The sequence below is a fragment of the Pelobates fuscus genome, chromosome 1 (assembly GCF_036172605.1).
Source record: "Pelobates fuscus isolate aPelFus1 chromosome 1, aPelFus1.pri, whole genome shotgun sequence".
In the NCBI taxonomy this organism is placed as follows: domain Eukaryota; kingdom Metazoa; phylum Chordata; class Amphibia; order Anura; family Pelobatidae; genus Pelobates; species Pelobates fuscus.
Window position 1 is genome coordinate 64,782,178 of NC_086317.1, and position 24,599 is coordinate 64,806,776.

Below are 24,599 nucleotides of genomic sequence, written 5' to 3' on the forward strand. Positions count from 1 at the left end.
CCAGTACGCTTGGGTTAGAGGGTAGCTTGGGTAGCCACAAGCGGGAATCCCACATATATTATACCTCTATGTAAAACACTCAGCGGGGGCGAATAGGGACAGGAAGATTAGGCAGCCCCACAGGATGGATAAGGGGTGAATGCCCTAAATTTTGAATTTTGTATTTTTCTTATTTTTCTTACTATCGCTCTAAACCTGATTACGTTAAAACTTCTTGAGTTAATATTTGTTGCATATATTGTTGTTTATACATGTCACGTGTGACGGGACACATAGACGACCTGACTTACGTACACAGGTATGACCAGGGAACGGGTGACGAATAACAGTACCATAAGGACCGACACCGGGGTGCTCGGCGATTGATTGCCCCCTCCGCGCTAACACTTGGTACCGCGGGGCGGGTAGTCACCCCCCGAGACACCCGGCACTAGTTGATAAGACCGGGGCATTTTCCCGGAGTTTTCTCCAACTACCTCCCCCCCCCCCTCCTCAAGCTACCTTCCCCTACTCCCCCCCCCCCCCCATCCTTCCACCTATCCCACCCCCCATCCCCCTTCCCGGCCCGACCCCCGTCCGGGCTCGAGTCTGGTGGGCCCAACGGGTTATACCGGGGGAACAGCAGGGCTCGGGGGGGGCGCTCGGCGGCGGAGCATAGTCTTGCTGCACTAGCGACTCAAGGTAACCTCAAAGACTCTACAACATGACGACGCTAAAATTTACCTCCCTTAATGTAAACGGGTTAAACACACCGACCAAAAGACGCTTGCTAATGAGGGAACTGAAAAGACAAAAAACGGACATAGCTTTCATACAAGAATCCCACCTCCTGCGCTCAGCCCGGATCCAGTTGAAGGACCACACATACACCAGGGTGTATTCCTCCAGGGCCCTAGTAAAAAAGAATGGGGTAGAAATCCTCCTACACAAAAATTGCCCCTTTATAGTACAGTCGACAAAAGCGGACACGTCGGGAAGATATATAATCGTCTCAGGGACGATCCATGCTACCACATACCACCTCATTAACATTTATGCACCCAATCAGCCGGACCCAGGTTTCTGGGACCAAATACAAGCCTTAACCCAGGCCCTGTCACATGGCATCCTAATCCTAGGGGGCGACATGAACGCCACTCACTGCCCAACAGTGGACCGCAGCACCCCTACTGGGGGACAGAGGGCGCAAAGCACGAGGGGACAGGACAAACTCCTAACACAATTTATACAGCAGGCAACACTATTTGACCCCTGGAGGCTGCGGAACCCAGGAGTGAAAGATTACACGTTCTTCTCGGCCGCACACTCCACATACTCTCGCATCGACATGTTCCTGGTGAACCAAACCGGGATCCCGTGGGTGCAAACTGCACATATTAACCTCATCACTTGGTCGGATCATGCCGACATAGAACTCACCCTCAGGATCCCGGGACCTAAACCACCATGGAAATGGCGACTTAACAGCACACTCTTAAAAGACCCAGAGACGGAGAAGCACCTTAGGGAGGAAATTCTGACATACTTTAGAGAGAACGATCACCCAGAGCTGACCCAATCCACGATATGGGCCGCACATAAGGCGGTACTGAGAGGTACCCTAATAAAAATAGCTACCCGCAGAAAGAAACAGAGAGCTGAAACCCTCTTCGGGCTCCAAAGGGCACTGAGGGGGGCAGAGGCCAAACATAAACAAGACCCCACACCTCAGGGACTACACGACCTCAGGGAACTTCGACATAAAATCAGGTCAATAGCAGTAGAGGATCTGGGGAAAGACTTAGTTCGCAAAAAACGCTTCTACTACGAACGCTCTAATAAGATGGACACCTTGCTAGCTAGGGCGCTGAACCCCAAGCCCACCTACCATACCATTTCGGCCATTAAAAATAAACAGGGTCTAATAACCCAACACCCAGCGGAGATTAATCAGATATTCACAGATTTCTTTGCAAACATTTACAACCACTCACCAACACTCAACAGCGACAACGCGGACCATATAAAAGAAGTAGCAGACTACGTAGCTAGGACTAACATGCCGAGACTGGCCCCGGAAGCTCTACACACCTTAGGGACCCCAATAGATGAGGAGGAAATTAGTAAGGCGATCACAGACCTTAAGGGCAACAAGGCCCCAGGACCAGACGGCTTTGACGGCTCATATTATAAGATCTTTAGGGACGCATTGACGCCCAACCTAGTGAAAATGTACGCAGAATGGATGGAGGGTGGGTGCCCCAATTCAGACATGCTCACGGCTGACATAGCGCTTATACCTAAACCAGGGAGAGACCCAACCGAACCCTCCAACTATAGGCCCATTTCCCTGATTAACTTTGACGTTAAGATCTTCGCGAAGATTTTAGCCACAAGACTTAACCAACATCTGGGCATGCTGGTCCACCCGGACCAGGTCGGTTTTGTGCCAACGAGACAATTGTATGAAAACACCAGGAGGGGAGCAGACATCATATGGTGGGCGGTGAGATCTCGAACGCCTTCTCTGATCCTTTCCCTGGACGCAGAGAAGGCGTTCGATAGAGTGCAGTGGCACTACCTATTTGCACTTCTCGAACAACTACGGATGCCAGAAACCTTCATAAAGGGCATTAAAGCCCTCTATGCCCAACCGAGGGCGCAAACCAAAGTGCCGGGAGCGACCCCGACCCCGTTCGCGACAACCAACGGCACGAGACAAGGCTGCCCCCTCTCCCCCCTACTCTTCGTCCTCTCGTTGGAGCCTCTCCTGCAGAGGATAAGAGAGGATGAGAACATCTCGGGTATACAGGTGGGAGGGGAGGAGTTCAAAGTCTCTGCATATGCGGACGACGTCCTGGTCACACTAACCAAACCTGCTCAATCCCTGCCTCGACTGGTGACAATACTGGAAGAGTACGGAAGCGTCTCAGGCTACAAAATTAATCTAGATAAAACGGTAGCCATGCCTATAGAAATGGACAAGGCAGGAACGGACAACATAAAAAACACCTACCCCTTCAAACTCACACGGTCAGACTTCAAATACCTTGGAGTAAAACTCACGGCAGACCCTGAGAGGCTATTCAGCGCCAATTACACGCCCACCATCCAGGCGCTCTGTAGGGACCTAGAAAAATGGCATGAAAGGCCCATATCGTGGATTGGTAGGATGCATGCAGTCAAAATGACGCTGCTCCCACGCATTTTGTTCCTATTTCAAGCCCTTCCAACTAAAGTCACCAAACAAAACCTACAAGTACTACAAACACACATAGACAATTTCATCTGGGCACAAAAAAGACACAGGATAGCTCGACAGACCCTATACCGACCTAAAGCGAGGGGTGGACTGGGACTCCCGAACCTCTATCATTACTACCTCGCAGCCCAACTGGCCCAGATAGTAGCATGGCATACACCGGAGGGCGCACACAGATGGGTCGACCTCGAGACAAAACTAATGCACACTGACCTCCCTCAATTTTGGATATGGGTACCAAAACAGGACCGACCTTCACTGCAAACATCTTGCCCAGCGATCCTCAACTCCGTTAGGATCTGGGACTTAACAGCCACCAAATTCGCCCTGACACATACACCCTCACCGCTGACTCCGTACCTACGGAACAAAGCGTTTGGGCCCGGGCTGAGCGCACGAGACTTCAGGGGATTAGAAAGCACAGGAATGCAAAGATATAAACATATGTACATAGGGGATTCCTTCAAATCCTTTGAAACCCTACAAACTATAGCACCCCTAACGACCAAGGACGTCTTCCGCCACATGCAGTTACGAGACTTTGCCAGACTCCCAAACATAAAGAAAGCAGCCCAGACCCCTATGACATTCTACGAACGACTATGCGACGCCGAAACAATCCAAAAAGGGATGATCACCACAATTTATGCTCAGCTCAGTGCCCCAGACAGAGGAGCCGCAGACCCAAATTACATACACCAGTGGGAAACTGATTTAGGGGGAGCAATAGAAGGAGAGGACTGGGTAGACATATGGGAAGCAACAGCAAAGACGTCAATCTGTGTGCTACAACAGGAGCAAGCATATAAAATGCTCATGAGGTGGTACACCACACCTGCCCAACTCTATAAAATGGGAAAAACAACGACAGACACATGTTGGAAGGGATGCGGGGGCAAAGGCACCTTCATCCACATGTGGTGGGAATGCCCAGAGGTGACCAAATTCTGGAAAAGTATCCAAACACTACTTCAAGAGGTCCTCGCACGACACATAGACCTAGATCCCTGGGCGATCCTCCTATCCAGACCTAATGACTGCCTTTCTAAAAAAGAACAACAACTACTAAATAAACTTACGCTGGCGGCTAGAAGGGCACTAGCACAAAAATGGCTACAGCCCACGGTCCCTACTGACAACGACGTGATAGTCAAAATCAAAGACACTTATCTGATGGACAAACTGACTGCTCAAGTCAGACATACAGAAAAATCATTCCAAAAAATCTGGCAACCATGGGAAATTTATGCCAATGAATAATTCCAAAATAACCGAGAGTCGCGGGTTGCGGCCCGGCGTGCTTCCGCCTGCCGGGCGCCCCAACGGGCACAGTACCCCCACCTCCCACTACCTCCCCCCCCCCCCCCTCACCCGTAACTCCCAACCTACCCTATCCTACCCCCTTTCAGTACGACTGATCAGTACCGCAGAGGGCTTGACATACCAGACAAGTACGACTACCTCAACTGGGTAGAATAATGCACTACGACGCAAAAGGCGATTAGTAACTGTGTTAGTATACAGAGCACTACCTCGCAAACACAGACACTCCACGCCCACCAGCAGATTGCCAGACCCAAATAAAGTTAACTGGTAAACGTGATACGAAATGTGGTACAGAACTTTAATAACCATGTTAATAGACACTTAGTTTTATTTTTTCTTTTATGGTATGTTTCATTTTGATACTTGGGCTACCAATGCCCGGACTATGGAAAACCAGCGCCGAGCGGCATAACCCTTTATACTCATGTATAATGACACGATATACATCATGTTAAAACACTGTATTACATGTACATGAAAGACCCCTGCGTGGGTCATCTACTGTATTTTTTTGATGCCGTTACGGATGCTGGAACAAAAATAAAGAATTAAAAAAAAAAAAAGAATTGGGCAATATTGGGTTTGGCTTTTTTAAGGTAACAGAATCTTTAACCCCTTAAGGACCAAACTTTGTGAATAAAAGGGAATCATGACATGTCAAACATGTCATGTGTCCTTAAGGGGTTAAGGAACACTTCAAACAGCATAACAACTACAGCCCACTGTAGTGGTTATGGTGCCAGATGCACTCCCACATCATCCCAGCTTTATTTGGCAAACTATTTTAAAATGTTTTGACAACTTACCTGGATCTCCTCCTGCAGGAGCTGGATGGCTGTAAACATGACTACTCTCATTGCTTCAGAGCACTCAGCCAATGAGCAAAACCCTGTTGGGTGCTGCTTAGCTCAGTGCAAGTAATGGCTGGAGCAGCGGGTGTCCTTTGGACCAAGGTAAGTTGCCAAATGGTTCTAATACGTTTTGACAAATTACAATGGGATGGTGCCAGGAGTGTAGTGATTATGGTGCTTGGGGTATTCCTTTTAATAATAACCTGTGTAATTATTCTAACTGTAATATTTGTAGATTGTTAAAGGGGTATGCAAAGTACTCAGATATATTTTGTATAATGTGCAAGTTAGGTTACAGTTAGTGTTGTGAATATCGTCAGAAGGTTTAAAGGTTATCAGGCAGGTTATGTCAGTGATATTATTCTCTAAATAAAGTTAATTGCTTGCTAGTTATCTTTGAAACTTTATGCGTTGCCACCTCTATGACCGACATTACAGACATGATTGGGTTGGATAGTAATAGTCATTATAGAGTGGCAAACCTACTTATTATTATCATTTATAAAGCGCCAACATATTCCACCGCGCTGTACAATGGGTGGACTAACAGACCGGTATTTGTAACCAGACGGGTTGGACACACAGGAACAGAGTGATTGAGGGCCTGGCTTAAATGCTAAAGGGAGTGGGGTAATGTGACACAAAAGGTAAGGGTAGGGTAGAAAAGTAGTTTGCTAGGATCGTATTCATTGAGACGTTAGTGTTTTGTTTTGATGACAGTTGCAGAAGGAGAATCAGGGTGTGAGGAGGGAAAGCTGTTCACAGTTTAATTGATATGCTTTCCAGAAGACAAAGGTTTTCAAAGATTTAGTGAAATACCTACCTGGTTCGAATGGCAAGCAGTCCTCTGTATTATTTGGTTTACATACAGTTTCTGTGCTGTATATTCTGCTCATTTCATTTAAAATCTGTTTCAGCTGTTGGAAAAATAAACACAGTACTTAGAATAGACTATAGGTGAATTATAAAAATGTCTGTTACATTTAATAACATTTTATTAGAAGTCTATTTTATTGAAGGGGGGCTGTAACCCCCAAACCACATATGTTCTTTAGAAAGAGCATGACATTTAAACTATACATTGTAATGCCAGTTTTGCTACCAAATGTATATATTGGTTGGAAAACCTATTTAAAAAAGGTCTTTCTCCCATTTTTCAGTCAAACTATGTGTATAGACTCTATGCCAATGGTCCATCTGCTTCAAGCATTAGCAACCGCAGTGCATGCGCTGCAGGGGCATGATCCATACACAAAAACTGCTTCATTAAGCTAAAGTTGTTTTGGTGACTATAGTGTCCTTTTAAGGCTACAATAGCTAACATAGAAAAAAAAACAATTCCAAGTCAGTTATGCTTCAAATTTGTCTACTTTGATCTTAAATATGAAATTAATTTACAATACAATAATAATAATCTACAATACTCAATTCATTGAATAGCCTGAGATGAATCTACCTTGTAAAATATAATATATGGAGGGGGGTTAGATTTCCAATAAAAGTGATATTTTAGCAAAAAAAGAAAGAATGAGAATGGGCAAAAGCTTAGAGATAGAGGACTATTTTTCCAAGTACCCTGAAGTATTAAAACTATCTGAAAAAATCTGTAATGACCGTGATTGGCAAACTGAAAGCAACCTTTGACAGACATGGCATCCCAAAAGAAGTCATCAGTGACCATGTACCCTTTGCCAGTGCTGAGGTGAAGACATTTGCTGCAAAATTAGGTATACGGCTTACCCATTCTAGTCCTGGCAAACCCCAGTCAAATGGACTGGCAGAAAAAACTGTAAAAACAATTAAACTCATACTCCAAAACATTTGGGAATTGGGGGTAGATCTTTATATAGGGCTTTTCGAGCTGCGCAACACTCCAATCACTGGACTGACCTATTCCCAGCACAAATTTGAATGGGTCGGTCACGAAGAACCAAATTACATGTTGTGGCTAGTGATGTCCCGAGCGAATAGTTCCCAGCGAACATAGTGTGTTCGCCACGGATGGCGAATATATGCGATGTTCGGTCCGCCCCCTATTTTTTTTTTTTTGGCCAAATTTACTAATACTAAGTAAAAATTACTTAGTATTAGTAAATTGTGCCCCTACTCGCAATTCCGCGAGTAGGGGCATGTCTATTAAACAGTGAGCAGCCTGTGGCTGTGGGTGGGGGCCCCTGAGCTGTGGGTGGCGGCCCTAAAAATAACAATAAGGGGGGGACCTACTGTCCCCCCTGGCCCCCACCACTGAGCGGTGGGTGGGGGCCCTAAATATAACAATAAGGGGGACCTACTGTCCCCCCCGGCCCCCACCCCTGAGCGGTGGTTGGGGCCCTAAAAATAACAATAAGGGGTGGACCTATTGTCTTCCCCGGCCCCCACCCCTGAGCAGTGGGTGGGGGCCCTAAATACAAAGGGTGGGGGACCCTAGTCACCCCTCCCCCCAAAAAAATTATCTCCCTACCTACCCCCCTCATCCTAAAAATAATGAGGGGGGACCTTTAACTAAAAACCTGTAAAAAAAAAAAAAATTCGATAAAAACAACTTACCATTCGATGTTTTCTTTCTTCTACAATCTTCTTTTTTCAGCCCCCAAAAAGGCAAATAAAAAACCATAATAACTGACGCAATTAAAAAAAAAAAAAAAAAAAAACGAGCGCACAAAAAAAAATCCATGTTCACCCATGGAGGGTTCCGCGCAGACTGAGCTCTGCAGGGCGGGGGAAGGCTTATAAAGCCTTGCCACGCCCTGCGATTAGGCTAAGAACACTCTGATTGGCTGGTTTAAGCCAATCAGAGTGCTCTTTGTCATTTTACACAGCGTGGGAACTTTCCAACGCTGTGTAAAATGACACAGAGCAGTGTGATTGGATGGCTTGAAATCCATCCAATCACAGTGCTCTGTGTCATTTTACACAGCGTGGGAAAGGTAATTTTACACAGCGTGGGAAAGTTCTTTGGAATTTTCCCACGCTGTGTAAAATGACAAAAAACACTCCGATTGGCTTAAACCAGCCAATCAGAGTGTTCTTAGCCTAATTGCAGGGCGTGGCAAGGCTTTATAAGCCTTCCCCCGCCCTGCAGAGCTCAGTCTGCGCGGAACCCTCCATGGGTGAACATGGATTTTTTTTTTTGTGCGCTCGTTTTTTTTTTTTTTTTTTTATTGCGTCGGTTATTTTGCCCTTTTTGGGGGGCTGAAAAAAGATTTTAGAAGAAAGAAAACATCGAATGGTAAGTTGTTTTTAATAAAAAATTTTTTTTTACAGGTTTTTAGTTAAAGGTCCCCCCATCATTATTTTTAGGATGAGGGGGGTAGGTAGGGAGATAAAAATTTTTTTTGGGGGGAGGGGTGACTAGGGCCCCCACCCACCGCTCAGGGGTGGTAGCCGGGGGGGGACAATAGGTCCCCCCCTTATTGTTAATTTTAGGGCCCCCATCCACCGCTCAGGGGTGGGGGCCGGGGGGGACAGTAGGTCCCCTCCTTATTGTTAATTTTAGGGCCCCCACCCACCGCTCACGGGTGGGGGCCAGAGGGGACAGTAGGTCCCCCCTTATTGTTAATGTTAGGGCCCCCACCCACCGCTCAGGGGGGAGGATCAGGGGGGAGACAGTAGGTCCCTGCCTTATTGTTAATTTTAGGGCCCCCACCCACCGCTCAGGGGTGTGGGCCGGGGGGGACAGTAGGTCCCCCCTTATTGTTAATTTTAGGGCCCCCGCTCAGGGCTGGGGGGGAACAATAGGTCCCCCCCTTATTGTTATTTTTAGGGCCCCAACCCACCGCTCAGGGGTGGGGGCCGGGGGGGACAATAGGTCCCCTCCTTATGGTTGTTTTTAGGGCCCCCACCCACCGCTCAGGGGTGGGGGCCGGGGGGGACAATAGGTCCCCCCTATTGTTATTTTTAGGGCCCCCACCCACCGCTCAGGGGTGGGGGCCAGGGGGGGACAATAGGTCCCCCTTATTGTTATTTTTAGGGCCCCCACCCACCGCTCAGGGGTGGGGGCCAGGGCGGGACAATAGGTACCCCCGTTATTGTTAATTTTAGGGCCCCCACCCACCGTTTAGGGGTGGGGGCCAGGGGGGACAGTAGGTCCCCCCATTATTGTTATTTTTAGGGCCCCCACCGCACAGGGTTGGGGGCCGGAGAGGGGGAGGACAGTAAGTCCCCCCTCATTATCTTTATGGCCCCCACCCGCCGCCCATGGGTGGGGGCCAGGGGGGGAAGGAGAGTAGGTCTCCTTACCCCCCCCCCCTTCAACCACTATTGTGGCCAGATAGAGTCCCTGTGGGTTTTAAAATTCGCCTGCCTACTGAAGTCTATGGCGGTTCGCCCGGTTCGCGAACATTTGCGGAAGTTCGCGTTCGCGTTTCGCGAACCAAAAATTTTATGTTCGCGACATCACTAGTTGTGGCTGCTGCATTAAATCCCCAAACCATAAAGAATGCACATTGATTGAGGTAAATACAGTGCAGGCAGAAAATGTATTATAATCATGGTGTTAAGTCACTACCAGGCTTCCAAAAAGGAGATGCAGTACATATGGAGAAATCAGTAGGTTGGCAGCATGCAAAGATATCATCTGTTGGTCATTAGCCAAGATCATATGTAACTCAAACATCGGATGGCAGAAACCGGCGTCATCTCAGGATGGATAACGCATATGATCAATGTAACGAACCTCAGGTACTTCGTGAAGTTAATTTGCACACTCCCGAAATACTAGTGACTTAATGATTATAGCTCGTTCGCATAGTATGCTGCTTCGTACGTTCCCAAAATCCAAGCTGTTTGTGAGAATAAACAAGCGGTTCGTCGTTCGCATATCCAAACAACAGTTGAGACTTGATGAAGGGTACAACTGGAATATTTTATTATGGCCAGATGGCCCACTTTTATACACAGACCCCCTGCAAGGGGTCTCAAGCAAGGACACAGCATAACACTCCCACAACAAGTCCAGTTGTCTCTGTGTCTGGGAGATAATTTAGTGTACTTTGCTTAAACTAATTATTTCCCAGGCACTAGACTTACACATCCTAAAACATAAAATATAAAAAATACACATAATACATACAGTAGAGGAACCCCCACAAATATTATATCCCCGGATAGCCTGGATCTGAGCGCCCAAGTTGTCAAAGTAGCGCTCAGATCCCACGAACACAGCCGAATCGCCACCGAGGTAAAGATTTGACCAACCGCACACGTGGGGTCTAACCAAATTGGTTCCAGAGAAATAGTGGTAGCGGTCGGTCATTTTCAGGAGTTCCATACGAACAAACAGACGGACGGTTCCCCTGGCTCATAGGTAGCGATTGTTCGCCTTGTTCGTGTGAACAATCCTACCGAACAGCTCTCCTGGCTTGTCGTGGAAAGAAGAAGGCGTTTGTGTGAGTTTGCCAGTGTTCGCGGAGTCGAGTGGCCAACTTATAGTTCCAGAAACTCGACGACCAAGTCCCGCGGCATGCTTTCGTGTGACAAGATGGCCGCCGTTTTCCCCAGCACGTGTTTTTCGGTTATACGAACGGCGGCCACATAGAAAGAGCACTTAATTTTGTGGTTTATTTGAAGTTAATGAGCCAGGGGGGTGGTCGGTGTTCGATACATCTACCGAACACAGGGAAGTAACTCGGTGAATAAAATACACAATCAAGAACACTCAAAGCCACAGTTACTTGTAACTGAAAGAGGAGCAGAGTCAACAATCACACAGTTCAGTCTCAGAGACTAAGGTGCCAGTTTCAGATGTGGTCCCAAGTGGTCCTGATCCCAATAACTCTTCAGAAGCTGGGCACAAAAAAATCACAAACTGGAATGGTAATATGACCTCCTGAGAGACTGAAAGATTATGTCATAGGTTAAAGTATATTTAGCCATCATAACACATTTTTATAGCTTCTGCATTATGAGGTGAAGTTGTATGTTTAAACTGGGGGAGGAGGGTTGCTTCAAAATAGATGGAGAGATGTGGTATACTGTTTAAGAAAGGACTCTCTGGAACTGTTTGTGAGGAACTCTATGGTCAGTGGACATTTTAGGTGTAGTTTCAGTTGTTCTGTTTCTTGCTTCTTGAATGCATGGGAGCTGAATAAAGAACTACTCTGTGTACATATTTTCCAGTAGTGCCTGTTCCTACTCTCCACCTTAAATTTTCAGAGAGAAATACTACAGATTGAGGGTATCAAACTAGTGTTCACGTGTATTCCATATAAAAGATTTCTCTCTACAGTATTAGTGGGATTTTCAACATAATGACTGCTGTCTGGCTTAGTAAGACTAATAGACTCAGATGCAGGTTGATTTTGTCAATGCCTACCCTAGTCCAGAGCTGGCACTATCATAAGGCAGCAAATGCAATGCACCTTTGTGCACACTGGCCCGGGGTGCTCAATGTTCAGGGTGACCTGCAGGCAGGAAATGCACAGTGCACAGCACCCATCCTCCTACCAGTCACTTTGTGTAGCATGGTCGAGTGGACTGGAGTATAGGGTCTTTTGTATCCTCTACCTGGTCTGACAGGACGCTGTTCATTGCTCCCAGTGAGCAGCTTCCTCTCAGATCGTAAGGCAGGAAGGAAGGAATAAGAGACCACAAAGTGATGATAGGGAGATACACAGAGGAGCTGGTGGGAATGAGACACAGGGGCTGGCGAATGGGAGACAGAGACACAAAGAGGGGCTGGGGAAGGAGAAAAAGATACACAGAGGAGCTGGGGAAGGGGGTGTAGATGCACAAATGGGCTGGGGGAAAAGACACACAAAGGGGCTAGGGAAAGAGACATACAAAAGGGCTGTGGGTACAAAGAGTCACACAAAAGGGCTGGGGGAAGTGAGAGACAACAGGAGGGGGTGTAAGGCACACAGAGGGGAAATTCGGTACAAGATACACTAAAGGGGAGTGTAGGATACAAAAGAGGGGCTAAGAAACAAAAAAAAAGTGTGAAATTCAAGATGGGGGTTAATAGACACACAGGTGAAGATGTAATTGTTGTGGGTGGAGGTGACAAAATGCATCTTTGCCCGTGTAGCCAAAAAATACTTGCACCCGCCTATCCTTAGTCTGACCAGCTGTCACATGCAATGTAATGAAATATGTGCATATGGAGATGCATAACAGTTTTACAATGATCATATGCAACATAAATGTAACATTTGTGTCTCTAGAACAAGTGATAATTAATGTTAAGTTTAAAGGTGCACGCTAAGCCTGCTGCAGTGACTATGGTGCCAGTATGACTTTGGTGCCTTCCCCAGTTCTGTGTTAAGCATGTGAGGAATTTGTTGCCAGGTGATGGTCCCTCGGATGTCCATGTTGGCTAACTTTAGACATCACTAATTGGTTAAGAGTGCCATATGAATATGCAGAGGGAGGGGTGGAGCCATGGTTGTCAAACCACTATAAAACAAACGCAATGGGCATGCTGACAACATACCATGTACACTGGCCTATAGTGGTTATTGAAAAAACAAAAATAAAGTGCGCTGTGCCTTTAAGACCATCAAACAATATAAGTGAATAATTTTCACACAAATATTAATTGGTAATAATTTCCAAAAATTATATAGAGTGCACTGTGCTTAAACACACTACAAATCACTTGTTGAGTGATATAAATACCACATACACGTGCAATACCATAAAAGTGCACTACTGACAAAACACATAAGTGCAAAGTGAGAGATTATTTTAAAAGTTTTGAAGTTGCTTCTGTTAAAATTTCAGTGAAATACTCAAAAAGAAAAACAGAACAAAAAACTCATAGGGCAATCTGCATAAAACATAAATACTGAAAATATAGATCAAAAACACTCACAAGAGTAGAGCAATTAAGTCTGCTCTGGACTGTGTTGGCATCTCAATATATAGAGGCTTGAGACTGTGGTGGCAGTAAAAATCCTTTATTTGACACTCCAAATTTTAAAAGCAGTTGTCTGGCTATGTGTCCTCTTCCTCGCAAATGTGGTATAGTCCCAAACAGTTTCGTCGGTCCTTTTCAGGCTTCTAAGGGCTACTTCCACTCACACTTGTTCTGGGAGGCGGGGCATACAACCGTTGGACGTAATGATGTCAGAGCGTGATGACGCGTTTCGCCGATGTGCTCGGCTTCATCAGATCCGCCCACTAGTCCATCACAGTCTCAATATAAAGCATTTACACAGGGCGTGCTTACCCAAAAAGTCCGAAAATTCTGTCTCATGGCATATTAACATACATTATAGGGGGCGGAGCCTAGCTGTGGAGCTGAGCAGACACACTATCTGTGAGCTCCCGAGCCTGGGCCCGATTACCGCCTGAAATAAGGGGCTCATCGCCTTGATATGAACCCTAAACTACATTAACCTTTAATACAGAGGCTGGTGAACCGGATGATACCTCGCATGACCGGCAAGCCCACTGGAATGTCTGAGCCGAGGCTTGGGGCCTACAACACGCCGGGCAAGGGAGAGACCCAGACCATCAAGACAAGCAGCAGCCACGGTGTACGGCTCCCCCCCCCCTCAGGACCGGTGGAGGTTATCCCAGTTCAAATCGCTCCAGCCCACACACCTCCGTGGTTTCTGGGAGCTGGCACAAAGCTCAACCACACAACACGCCTGCAAACTACTCGCCATCACAACATGGCGGATAAGCAACCTAAGGACGCACTGGTGCTTCAGGAGAACCGCGGCAGCTTAAACGAACTGTTTGACAAGTTCTGGACACAGCTTGAGGCTAGACACGCTGCCACACAAGCACAGCAGCGAGATAACTGGACCACCACACGCAAACAGAGCGGCGACAGCCGGAGGGGGACTGAGAGACCCTCGGGCACCACCTCGATGAAGCAGCCTGCCACTCACCGTGTTAGCCCATCTGGGCCAAAGGCCATCAGGGGACTGACCCCAACGCATTGACCACACAGGCGGAGGCCTACCCGCCACACGAGGCGAAAAAACATCAAGGCCCCCAGACCTGCCCAAATAGGGAAGGACCCGGCCTCCAACAGCTCCCGAGTCCGTGGGAACGTGATGCCGGCCATATCAATGGCCCGGAGCTGGAGGGAAGAACAGGCCTGCCTCTGGTTGTCTGCCAATACCTGCACTTACCTGGTACCACCGACATAGATCCCTCCTGGAGTAATAGGATGACCCACTGAGTCATGGGCAGTCCACCTAACACCAATACAAGGACGCTATCCAGACACACATGGACGCTAGCCTATAGGTTTGGACGCCTCTTAATATTGCAGACTCCATAAGTTTATGCATGTGTTCCTTTACACAACGCTTGCCTCCCCTACCTTACCGACTGAGCCATAACCTATATCCCTGTCCTTCACTCCCGCCCTGACAAAACACAGTGGGATCAGCCCTACCTGTTCCTGCAGTAAAGGCAGATATGCATGCTCGCACGGTGCCCACGGAGGTACACATATCGCAGATATACATACTTCAAGCCTACTCATTCATACTTGCACACACGCATGCCTCACTACTCTTGCAACATGCTTTCTAAACTATGTGACATGCCGAAAAAGTCTAAGCCTGTTTTTGAATTGTAAAGTGCAAATTTCCATGCCGCTGCCTTATTACAATGCTAGTATGCACGCTGCAGATTTAATCCTATTGTTGGCTTATATTACTGTCTTCTAACTTGATATTGCCTACCTGATGACAAGCCAAAAGTTTTGCCTTTCTTTAAGCCTGAATGTTTTACTTAAAAAATTGTGCTGATTCAACCTATGCCATATATATGTTAGATGCAAGTTGTCGGTACCTGCTATTGTGGCATTACCTGCATGTCTGTAAACCTTATGCACGCAAAAATTAAAATAAAAAAAATAAAAAACATACATTATAGATGCCAAACCTTTTTGTGCAAACTCAAACTGAAACAAGGGGATTATTCAATAAATGTCCCCAAAAAATTATTTATCTACACGTACAGCTTATCATTATACCTCTTTGGATATTAATCCAATTAGATGGGATGAATTAGTATAAATTGTAATACATGAAAACATTTACTTGTTTGTGTGATTTACTAAACATTTATTGTTCTCAACAGTACCTACTTAAATAGAGGAAGAAAGGAATAAAATTAGTCCATTATATAATATCATATTTCTGAATCACATTTAAAGTGCTAGATTAGATATGTGAATTAAATTGAAATATGCATCATGTAACATGCAAATAAGTGCTCTCCTATTGTAAAAAAAAAATCTCTCTTATTAAAAAAAATTCCAAAAAAGAATATTCCAAAAATAATATACAAAAGGTAAATTGTTAAAAAAAAAAAAAAAAAGGTAAATTGTTAAAAATTTGGAAGAGATGAAAAGGAGAAAAATAAAATAAAATTAAAAAATTAAAAAATCACCATATTTTTGTCAACATTTACAAAAAATTGTATGTTCTGAATATGTGGATGAGTCTGTATACTTAATCAAGTTATTGTATTAAAAATTCAATAAAAATCCATAAAAATTCTATATAAATTTATACAAAATTAAAAAGGTCACTTTCTATATTAAGACCCCGTGGTTCTAAGGTTTTCAATTTATGAACCCACATCATTTCTTCTCTTCCAATTTTAGAAATATAGTCTCCACCTCTGCATGATTTCTTCACTTCTTGAATTCCTAAGAAGATTAAGCCCTTCGGATCCATGTTATGCTTTGCTTTAAAATGGGCCGAGACACTATGATGAGTGACTCCCCTCAAAATGTTATTTATATGCTCTCCTATTCTTTTGTGGAGTGGCCGTATAGTACGGCCCACATATTGTAGTCCACATGGGCAAATTAACAGGTATATTACATTTTTTGTAAAACAAGTAATAAAATCTTTAATATCAAATTCATTATTATTATGCTTGCTTTTGAACTTGTTTATACCTTTTGAGGGTCCTATTTTTGCTATATTTACATCCTGTGCACTGACCGCAGGAATAGAAACCCTTTCTGTCATTCATAAAATGCTTTTGTATATTTCTTTCTGGATATTTATGTGTTAAAATAAGGTTAAAATTAGTAGCACCCCTAAAAGTTATAAAAGGTTTTGGTGGTAAAATTTTAGCCAGTTCAGGATCCTCTTTAACCCCTTAAGGACACATGACGTGCCTGACACGTCATGATTCCCTTTTATTCCAGAAGTTTGGTCCTTAAGGGGTTAAGTAAGTACCAATGTTTATTAACTATCTTTCTTATATTGTTGTGTGCTATATTGAAATCAAACACTAGTGGTACATTGTTGGAATTTTTATTCTCAATATACTGTGATGGACTAGTGGGCGGATCTGATGAAGCCGAGCACGTCGGCGAAACGCGTCATCACGCTCTGACGTCATTACGTCCAACGGTTGTATGCCCCGCCTCCCGGAACAATTGTGAGTGGAAGTAGCTCTTAGAAGCCTGAAAAGGACCTATGAAACTGTTTGGGACTATACCACATTTGCGAGGAAGAGGACACATAGCCAGACAACTGCTTTTATAATTCGGAGTGTCAAATAAAGGATTTTTACTGTCACCACAGCCTCAAGCCTCTATATATTGAGATGCCAACACAGTCCAGAACAGACTTAATTGCTCTACTCTTGTGAGTGTTTTTGATCTATATTTTCAGTATTTATGTTTTATGCATATTGCCCTATGAGTTTTTTGTTCTGTTTTTCTTTTTGAGTATTTCACTGAAATTTTAACAGAAGCAACTTCAAAACTTTTAAAAGTGAGTTTATTTTTTAAATAATCTTTCTCACTTTGCACTTATGTGTTTTGTCACTAGTGCACTTTTATGGTATTGCACATGTATGTGGTATTTATATCACTCAACAAGTGATTTGTAGTGTGTTTAAGCACAGTGCACTCTATATAATTTTTGGAAATTAATACTAATTAATATTTGTGTGAAAATTATTCACTTATATTGTTTGAGGGTCTTAAAGGCACAGCGCACTTTATTTTTCTTTTTTTTAACTTATGTGAGAGGAGCTTTTTCACGATATATAGTGCTGCTTTAAATTTGTATTGTACTGTGTATATTGGTTTTAGCGCCATTTTTACTTGTTTTTGGTATCTTTATAGTGGTTATTGAGCTCAAAGTATTCCTTTAAATAACAATGTAACGGCAAACTAAAATCTAAAGTAAAATCTTATAATTGATCAGAGTTTCTGGTTTGAGTAATATTTTGTTTTTAACTATTTTCCTGCCAGCAGTTTAAAGCATATTTCCTTATGCTTGGGAAATCACGTCTACCAAAACTGACTAAACAGCTACTTATTTTATGAGTCAGATCAAAATCGGATTTTTGTGGATGACTGCTTTGCAAAATTATAGTGCAAGTCAATTTTTTTTTTTATCTGGAAACATATAGAATATAGAGTATAGAAGTACTGCTTCATTTTAAATCCTTATGCCTTAAAATTTTAAAACGTCATGTCACATTCTAGATAGCTGGTAAGTTAGTTATATTGATAGGCATTTAAATAGGTATTTAGAAAATAAATGAGTGCATTTGTGTGACTATAATGAATACACCCTTGATTTTAAATACCCTGTGAAAATATATTGAGATTTTTATTATACGGTTATATATTGTTTTATTGGTGTATTTGGTGAGTTGCAAAATTACCTCAAATAAAACCTGGTCAGAGTAAGGTCTGGAAACTGTTAGATACAGATCTTTAAAAGGACGCTGCATTGTCCAAATACAAAATACTATTTAGCAAATATACTTCCCAATGAAAACATGCATGCATTATTTTTTGGGGGGCTGCCTGATAAAGATAATACCATTGCTTGAAAAAGTGAAACTCTCGAACGGTTTGTGGATCACTCCCGTATGCAGCTGCCACTGGGTTAGAAGTGAGCCCCCCACGCCACCCCCCACTCGTGATTCACGCAAAAGTATCTGAAGAAAATAGGTCACAAACACCATCACTCTCCACTCTCAGGCAGGCAGATGACCTGCATTAGTGGGAGAAAGGGTTAAAAAATCACTATTTGTCTGTTCTAGACCAAAAATAATAATATTGAAAAAAAATCCCTCTAAACACCACCCATGCCTATAAAAGCTGCGACCACCACGGCAATTTATAAATGGACGCCTTATGTCACCCCAACAAGCCAGATTTATAAATCCACAAATCACTATTAAACAAAAAAATAAATAACAAAAAGCCACAGCAACACAATATAAGTCTCCGTGGTGAGACTTATATATCAGACAAAGGCAGACTTTAAAAAATGAAAATTTATTATGAACAAAAATAGTCACAGTGCATACTTATAAAAAAAATAGGTTCCAAAAAAGTTTGCGTCCACCAACAAACAAACAAAAAAATAAAAAGGGAGAAGATTGGTAGAAACCCATAACATTCACTGTACCAGAAAAGTACCAGACGTTATCTCCCAAGCTTTTAATAAGGAAAACAGGAATCCTTTACAAATTTGATTTTGTTCTTACAATGGATTAGCACATTGATAGACAATATGTTTTACAAAGAACAATACATTTTTTCCCTCTGGGCATGGAGGTATGACCTAGAGGGCTGGCAACCAGACATGGAGTTTCCTGGCCATTTTTTAGCTATCCATAGCTATGTATATTTTTCAAGTATTGTGCACTTACTCTGGCATATTTTTCTGATGATAAAACTGAAGATCCCTTTTCTCCGAGATAGGTAAGTTGAAGCTTGATCATAGGGTCAGTGATGTCATCTGGTGAAAAACGTGTGGAATTTTCACTGGCTTGATTGTAAAACTCGGACCACTTGGCACCTGCTTGATTCTGAAAATACGAAAAATTGAGTAATTTAAGACATTAGGTAATTAAGAATAATGAGTGATTATGACCCCATAACAATTTCAATGAGCTGAAAATGTTATAGGCGTGCATGTATTCATTCAAATAAAGTAATAAAACAAATTCAATCTACCAGACTGGTGGATATATAATATGCAGACATACAAAGAAAGACAAACAGACAAAAACAATGTTCTAAGAACAATTTGACTAGAGGGAAGCCTGTACCTACAGCAAGATTTAGGGGGTTTGTGAAACTGAAATCCAGTAAGAAATACATATATAATCCAATACCTCAGTAAATATTATTTTTATGTTCATAAATTTACAGACTACATTAATTGAAGTATAAATGAAACCGCATAAGATTAAATCTGTAAATATAAAGACATTTGACACCCTATGCTGAGCACAAAGATTGCGAGTATAATGAAAATTGCAATGTATATTTCTATGTAAGTAAGAGTTTACCATTGCTATAAAGACACACACATCTATCTGTCTGTCTATCTCTCTGTCTATTTATCTATCTGTCTGTCTATCCTGTAATATCAAAAACAAAATCTCCACACACGCAGCAGTGTCATAGCAATCCTAAAGAATTATGCAAGATTAACAAATGTATTTACTGTTACACATTAGCATGATGAAAAGTTATTTATAGTAATCTGATTTTGCATTTGTAGTTTTTTGTTTTGTTTTTAAATTTGTCCTTACGTTATTGTAGCATATATACAGGAATTGGTTTTACTTTAGGGCTATATCTTCTTTGGTTGCAGTATTAGATTACTATGTAACCTGATGCTCTCTTTGTCTTGCCGAAAGAAAAATTGCTGTTTATTTATCACCATCATCATCATTAAATTAATATTTCATTGTTGTGGCAAACATAACCTCGCCACGGGCTCCTGGAGGAGCCTGCTTGCCAGCCCCCTGCCTCAGGACTATGGGCCCTGAAACATATATTTTAAAAGGCTCTGTTTGTGTAATTTGGCATTATATTGTTTGGGAACCGAACAACCGCACGAACCAGAGACCACACGTGTGCTTGTTAAGGCCAATTGACACCTTGTAACAAGTTCCACCGCAGTGTTCTAATTGTTCGTCTGGGTGGCCGCAATTTGTATGAACCACCACGAGGTGGCGGCCATCTTGTTCGCATGAATGCAGGCAGCGGTGTTTGGTCGTCGAGTTCATGGAACTGAAATCGGACACTGAAACTTCCGAATACCGCTGGACTTCCATAATTGCCTGCGTTTGTTCCCATGAATAAGGTGAACAAGCTACACATGTTAACTATGGATTCCATTCGTTTTTTTATGCACTTTTATACTCTCGAAAGAGACTAACTGTTATCACTGATTTCATGAAACTGTTTTGGGCATAGGACTTTGTGTGCGGTCGGTCAAATAATTGACTTCCATGGAAAAACCGAACCCCTGAACCGATCTGGGTAATTTTTGGATATGTTGGTCACCTAGATCAGTCTATCAGAGAATGTAACTTTTGTGGCGTTTATATGGATTTTGGAGGTACTTTTGGGATGTTTATAAAATGTATGTTTTTTTGTACCTGAGAGATAATTTAATTATATGTTTGCTTCTCAGATATTTATCTCTCAAGCACAAAGGATCATGGGAGGGATTTCCCTGTATTCTTGTATTGGAAACCCCTTTCAGGGGCTTTTGCATAAAAGGCTGTGTGTGGCCTCCAATAAACCAGATGACTCCCAGCATTAAGCCTTGGCTCATACTGCTATATCACTTGCTCTTTTACTGGCTATTGTCAGGATCGGGACAGGGATCCAACACGCAGAGTACAAACAGTATCCAGATACGTATACCGGACCTTAGAATGGCCGGACTAACGTAAGTAGTACAGTATAGAATGGTCAAAGACAAGCCGAGGTCGAGGGTAACAGAAGACAGGTAAGCGAGAGACAAGCCGAATCAAGGGTAACAGAGATAAGCAGAGTAAGGTAAACAAGCCGGGTCAAAACCAAAAGGGATAATAGAATACACAAGCACTGAGTGACTAGAACAAGCTAGAACCACGACAGGGCAATGAGCTAATGAAAGAAGCTCTGTTAAATACCCTGTTCAGAGCAGTAACCACGCCTCCAAGGCGTCCTGATTGGTCCTGCAGCCATTGACTGACAGGTTGTTCCGGGGGAGTGTCCTGATGACTACTTCCTGCCTAGATGCTGTAAAAGGCAGTCACTCCCTCGCGGCCGGCCTAGCATGACCGGATAGACCGCGGGGAAGGGAGCCATCAGACCGTCTGGATGGAGGAACAGCTAAGTCTCTACCTCTTTCGGAGGTAGAGACCACAGGTACCCTGACAGTACCCCCCCTCTCAGATACGCCCACCGGGCGGAATGAACCGGGACGAGATGGGAAGCGAGAGTGATACGCCCTGCGGAGACGGGGAGCATGAACATCCTCCTGAGGTACCCAACTCCTCTCCTCAGGACCATATCCCTTCCAATCAACCAGATATTGTACTCTCCCCCGGGAGATTCGAGAATCAATAATAGAGTTAACCTCATACTCCTCCTGACCCTCCACCTGAACGGGGCAAGGAGGGGCTATTGTGGAGGAAAATCTGTTACATATGAGTGGTTTCAGCAATGAAACGTGAAACGAGTTCGGGATGCGTAAGGTATTAGGAAGAGCTAAACGATACGCAACTGGATTGATACGGGTCAGCACCCTGTAGGGTCCAATATAACGAGGAGCGAACTTCATGGAGGGCACTTTTAAACGGATGTTCCTCGTGCTCAGCCATACCCTATCACCTGGAACAAAGACCGGAGCCGCCCTTCTACGTTTATCAGCGTGTTTCTTGACCAACATAGAGTTGTGCACAAGGATTTGTCGAGTTTGATCCCACAACTTCCTCAAATTGGCAACATGAACATCAACCGACGGCACCCCCTGGGAAGGGGAATCCGAAGGAAGAATAGACGGATGAAAACCATAATTCATGAAGAAGGGGCTTGAATGAGTAGAATCGCAAACGAGATTGTTGTGTGCAAACTCCGCCCAAGGAATCAAACCGACCCAATCATCCTGGTGTTCAGAAACAAAGCATCGTAAATATTGTTCAATTTTCTGGTTGGTACGTTCAGCAGCTCCGTTAGACTGAGGATGATAGGCAGAAGAAAAGTTTAATTTAATACCAAGTTGAGAGCAGAAGGACCTCCAAAAGCGGGAAACAAATTGGGAGCCTCTGTCCGATACAATTTGAGAGGGTATCCCATGTAGGCGAAAAATCTCCTTAGCGAATATCTCTGCCAATTCGGGAGAAGACGGGAGTTTAGGCAGGGGAATGAAGTGTGCCATCTTAGTAAACCTGTCAACCACGGTGAGGATAACAGTCTGTCTTTTAGAGATAGGTAGATCGACAATAAAGTCCATGGCCAAACAGGACCATGGTTTTTCTGGAACCTCCAAGGGTTGCAGGAATCCACATGGAAGCGTATGGGGTTGTTTAGTTTTAGTACAAACTTCACATGCAGCGATGAACTCCTCAATATCCCTCCGTAAAGCAGGCCACCAGAAGTCCTTAGAGATCAACGCGTAAGTTTTGCGAATACCAGGATGTCCCGCCATCTTGCTATTATGTAAACACTGTAAAAGTTCCAGTTGAAGAGCAGGAGGAACGAAATGACGGCCCGCAGGAGTCTGTTTAGGTGCTAGATGTTGCAACTTAATGATCTCGGCCAGTAATGGAGAATGAATCCTGAGATTCGTATTAGCAATGATATTGCATTTCGGAACTATGGAAGAAAGAACTGGTTCAGGTACAGTAGAAGGTTCATATTGGCGAGATAATGCATCGGCTTTAGAGTTTTTAGAACCAGGTCTGTAAGTCAGTACATAATTGAAGTGAGTCAGGAATAAGGACCAACGAGCTTGTCTAGAGGATAAGCGCTTAGCCTCCCCAATATAGGACAAGTTTTTGTGGTCCGTCAAAATCGTAATAGGGTGTAGGGTCCCCTCCAACAAATGTCTCCACTCCTTTAAGGCTTTAATGACTGCTAACAGTTCCCTTTCCCCGATGTCATATCTGCTCTCAGGCCCAGAAAATTTCTTAGAGAAGAAACCACAAGGGTGTAACGGTTTATCCACCCCTAACCTTTGAGACAGAACAGCCCCAACTGCTGTCTCAGAGGCATCGACCTCGAGCAAGAAAGGCAGAGTCGTATCAGGATGGACTAGAATGGGAGCCGAGGCAAAAAGTTCCTTGAGAGTCTTGAAAGCACCCAGAGCTTCCTTAGACCAGAACTTAGTATCAGCCCCTTGTTTGGTCATATTGGTAATAGGCGCAATGATAGAGGAGTATCCTTTAATGAAGCGCCTATAGTAGTTGGAAAAACCAATAAACCTTTGGATAGCCTTGAGTCCTTTGGGCAAGGGCCAGTCTAAAATAGATTGAAGTTTTACAGGATCCATTTTAAAACCCTCCCCAGAAATCACGTATCCAAGAAAGTCTACCTGAGACTGATCAAAACTGCACTTCTCCAATTTGCAATATAGACCATGTTGCAGCAGCTTGTGTAATACCTTTCTGACCTGTCTATGGTGAGTCTCAATCTCCTTAGAGTGTATTAGTATGTCGTCCAGGTAAACAATAACACAATCATGCTGAAACTCCCTAAGTACCTCATTAATCAAATCTTGAAATACTGCAGGAGCATTGCATAGTCCAAATGGCATAACAGTGTATTCGTAATGGCCATACCGGGTATTGAATGCCGTCATCCACTCGTGACCTTGCTGGATTCTCACCAAATTGTAAGCCCCTCTGAGATCTAACTTGGTGAAGATTTTGGAGCCCTTAAGACGATCAAATAACTCGGTAATCAGTGGGATAGGATAGGCATTTCTGACAGTTATTTTATTCAAGCCTCGGTAATCGATACAAGGTCTCAGCGTGCCATCCTTCTTCTTAATGAAAAAGAACCCAGCCCCGGCCGGAGAAGAAGACCTCCTGATGAATCCCTTTTCTAAATTCTCCCGAATATACTCCTCTAGAACCGAGTTTTCCTGAACAGACAAAGGATATACATGGCCCCTCGGAGGCATAGTGCCGGGTAGAAGCTTAATCTTACAGTCAAATGACCTGTGTGGAGGCAAAGAATCGGCATTCTTCTTGTCAAACACTGCCCTTAAGTCTAGGTAAAGGTCTGGTATTTGTCTTTCTGTGGACTGAGTAGGATTCTCCGGTATGTTAATATTAGCTAATGGAGAAACCTTGCACAAACACCGATCCTGGCAGCCCTGGCCCCACGAGAGTATCTCTCCTAACTCCCAATCGATAATAGGGTTATGTTTTTTCAACCATGGGTACCCCAGAACTATGGGAACGGAAGGAGACGAAATGAGCAGAAGAGATAA

General features: G+C 43.8%; 1 protein-coding gene across 1 annotated transcript in view; it reads right to left on the bottom strand.

The window, feature by feature from the left end:
* The window catches only part of ACE2 (angiotensin converting enzyme 2), a 118,145-nt gene that overhangs the window by 62,289 nt on the left and 31,257 nt on the right, over positions 1-24,599 (bottom strand). The window contains exons 2-3 of the mRNA XM_063449146.1: positions 19,024-19,182; positions 6,242-6,335 (exon numbers count right to left, since the gene is read on the bottom strand). Coding sequence (XP_063305216.1) covers positions 6,242-6,335; positions 19,024-19,182 — 253 coding nt within the window. The remainder of the gene's footprint in view (positions 1-6,241; positions 6,336-19,023; positions 19,183-24,599) is intronic.